We start from the raw sequence: 2,500 nt of genomic DNA, 5'->3' as shown, positions 1-2,500 counted from the left end.
ATTTATCATACTGGTACTGACAAATATGAGTGGTAGCTTCTTATCAGAAACTGGCGCTAAGGGCTCGTTCTCGAGCCACAGGTCTGAGATTCCGGTCCCAAAATGTCTTCTCTGTGTCTGCTGCTGGTGAAGCACTCGAACTCCCAGCAGCCTCTTTTGGTGGTGCCAGATTTCCTTCTGATTTCGATCTCTTACTTTTGAGTGTGTCGTAACGGTATTTTGCCTTCCGGTCTATTGGCTTCAAAATCTGCAAAAACAAAACAAGATTTTTACTAATCAGTTTTCTTTGTCGTGTCGCTTGTTACTTGCCACTGTTTTTTAGTTAACAGTTCTTTAATTATTTTTTTAAAGAGTTATTCAAGTTCCATTCCATTGTCGTCACCCAGTTGTTCCGAATTCTGTACTAAGGCCAAAATTTTGATTATTAAAAATTACAGTTTCGTAATCTCTATCTAGCATCTGGTATGTGCTCGAGAATCATAAAATTATATTGTTGCCTTTCAGTTATTAATGTTGAAAAAAACAAAGCAAGAAAAGATTCATAATGTGATAAGCATCTCGTGAGAGTGAAACTGTCTTTTCTCTGTTCTGAAAAAATTTGCTTTAGGGACATTACATTTTTCTAAACCGCTTGTTGACGCTTAATTGTTTGTAAAAGGGGGAAGGGTGAGGTCTCATTGAAGAGAGATGGTTGGAAGGAAGAGAGAGAAAGAGGAGGGGAGAGGGGGGAGGAGAGAGAGAGATAACATGGGGTGCGAGGAAGCGAGAATTGGGAAGAGAGAAAAGGGGAGGGAGAGAGAGAGATGGAGAGAGAGAGGGGGGGGAGGGAGAGAAACGGAGAGATTTTGAAACATAAAAAGAGAGAGAAAGGGAGAGAAGGGGCCTAGAAATGGAGGAAGGAAGATGAAAGGCATGCCGGCAGAGAACGTTCTGCGGGTGTCATGATGGAGCTACTTCTGTTACGGGGAGTTTGCTTTAAGGGGAGACATATAGACTGTGAGAGAGAGAGAGAAAGAGAGAGAGAGAGAGAGAGAGAGAGAGAGAGAGAGAGAGAACGTAAAAAGGGGAAAGGGGAAAGGAGACAGGAAAATGGAAAGATGAAGAGGAAGGGAATCTTCCCATGAAAACGCACATGCAGTCTCGATTCTCAGCCATCGAGGTACTAAAATAGATATACGTTGTATACAAGGAGGGAAAGCGTATGTGTGTGGTGCGTGTGTGTATATGTGGTGCGTGTGCGCACGTGTGTGAGTGTTTTTCATGTATGTGAGTGAGAGTAGTAGTAGTAGTAGTAGTAGTAGTAGTAGTAGTAGTAGTAGTAGTAGTAGTAGTAGTAGTAGTAGTAGTAGCAGCAGTAGTAGTAGTAGTAGTAGTAGTAGTAGTAGTAGTAGTAGTAGTAGTAGTAGTAAACAGAGATAGGGAAACTGTCTACTCACCTTGAAAGCACACATGAGATCTTCATCGACAGTCATAATGGCTCCACAGTTGTCCAGGCCAGAGTAGTTTGGAGCTGAGAAAACTGTGACCAGCTGGCGCTTACCAAAAAACTTGTACCCATCTTGGGCCACCTGTTGTGCAACAGAGATTGGAATATTAAAATCAGATAAACCAATAAGACATGCTTTTTAATCAGTCATGGTCATAGCATTCTAAACCAACAAGATAGATGTACCACGAGAATCTACATCTGTAGTCAAGAAGAAGCAAAAATTATTATACCATAGACTGTTGTTTGGCTTCATGCTTTTGAAAACGGAGTTCTATTGAATGGGTATTCAACTTATGGAACATTTATTGGATGTTTCAATATATTAAATGATTGGAAAATCGATCAACAGATTGGTTCAGAAATTGCTTGCTTGCTTGTTAGCTTGCTTATTTATTTACTTGCTCGCTTGCTTGTTTGATTGATTGACAGATTGATTGGTTGGCTGACTGACTGATTGACTGATGAGTTTGTTGGTTGGTTGTTCAACCGATCGACTAGTCCTCTGATTTATTTATTGCTCGATTGATTGGTCGCTAATCGACTTATCAGTGGATTGGTAGATGGATTAAGTGGATGTTCTACGCCTATCCATCCATAGTATTATGCTTCACTAGCAGTGAACGATTCTGACAGTTGACAGGTCAAGAGAGCAGAGAATCAAACGTACGTCATGGGCTCGGCAGATAATCTCCAAATCGTTCTTGTGCAGGAATTTCTCCACTTCGTCAGCCCCGAACCAGTAAGACATCCCCCTGTCCAGGTTCTCACTCCAGCCCTTTGCCCCGGGGTCAGGGTGCGGGTCCGCCCACAAAAGATCCGCCAAAATCCCTTCATCAGGGACGTCCGTGGGTCGGGCTAGGCGGCGGATTTGATTTATAGTCGTCAGATGGGGGCTCAGGCCTGTACAAACAAATAGCAACGGGGAAATGGTGAAAAGAATAAATAGCAAAGAATATTATTCGTCAATAATTATGTATGTAATTTAAGCCTGAAAATTTTTGTTCGGTTATA

The 2,500-nt window shown here is 41.9% G+C and overlaps 1 protein-coding gene across 1 annotated transcript in view; it reads right to left on the bottom strand.

Moving 5' to 3' along the window:
• The window catches only part of LOC101858865 (serine/threonine-protein phosphatase PP1), a gene marked incomplete at its 5' end in the record, with an annotated part of 5,611 nt that overhangs the window by 183 nt on the left and 2,928 nt on the right, over positions 1 to 2,500 (bottom strand). Inside the window, 3 exon segments of the mRNA XM_005100995.3 lie at positions 1 to 247; positions 1,437 to 1,568; positions 2,157 to 2,389. The exon segment at positions 1 to 247 is cut by the window's left edge and continues 183 nt beyond it. Of these exon segments, the coding sequence (XP_005101052.3) occupies positions 44 to 247; positions 1,437 to 1,568; positions 2,157 to 2,389 (569 nt within the window).

Source organism: Aplysia californica, unplaced genomic scaffold, assembly GCF_000002075.1.
Source record: "Aplysia californica isolate F4 #8 unplaced genomic scaffold, AplCal3.0 scaffold00267, whole genome shotgun sequence".
NCBI lineage: Eukaryota > Metazoa > Mollusca > Gastropoda > Aplysiida > Aplysiidae > Aplysia > Aplysia californica.
The sequence above is the reverse complement of the archived record's forward strand: the minus strand, read 5'-3'. Positions and strand labels throughout refer to the sequence as shown.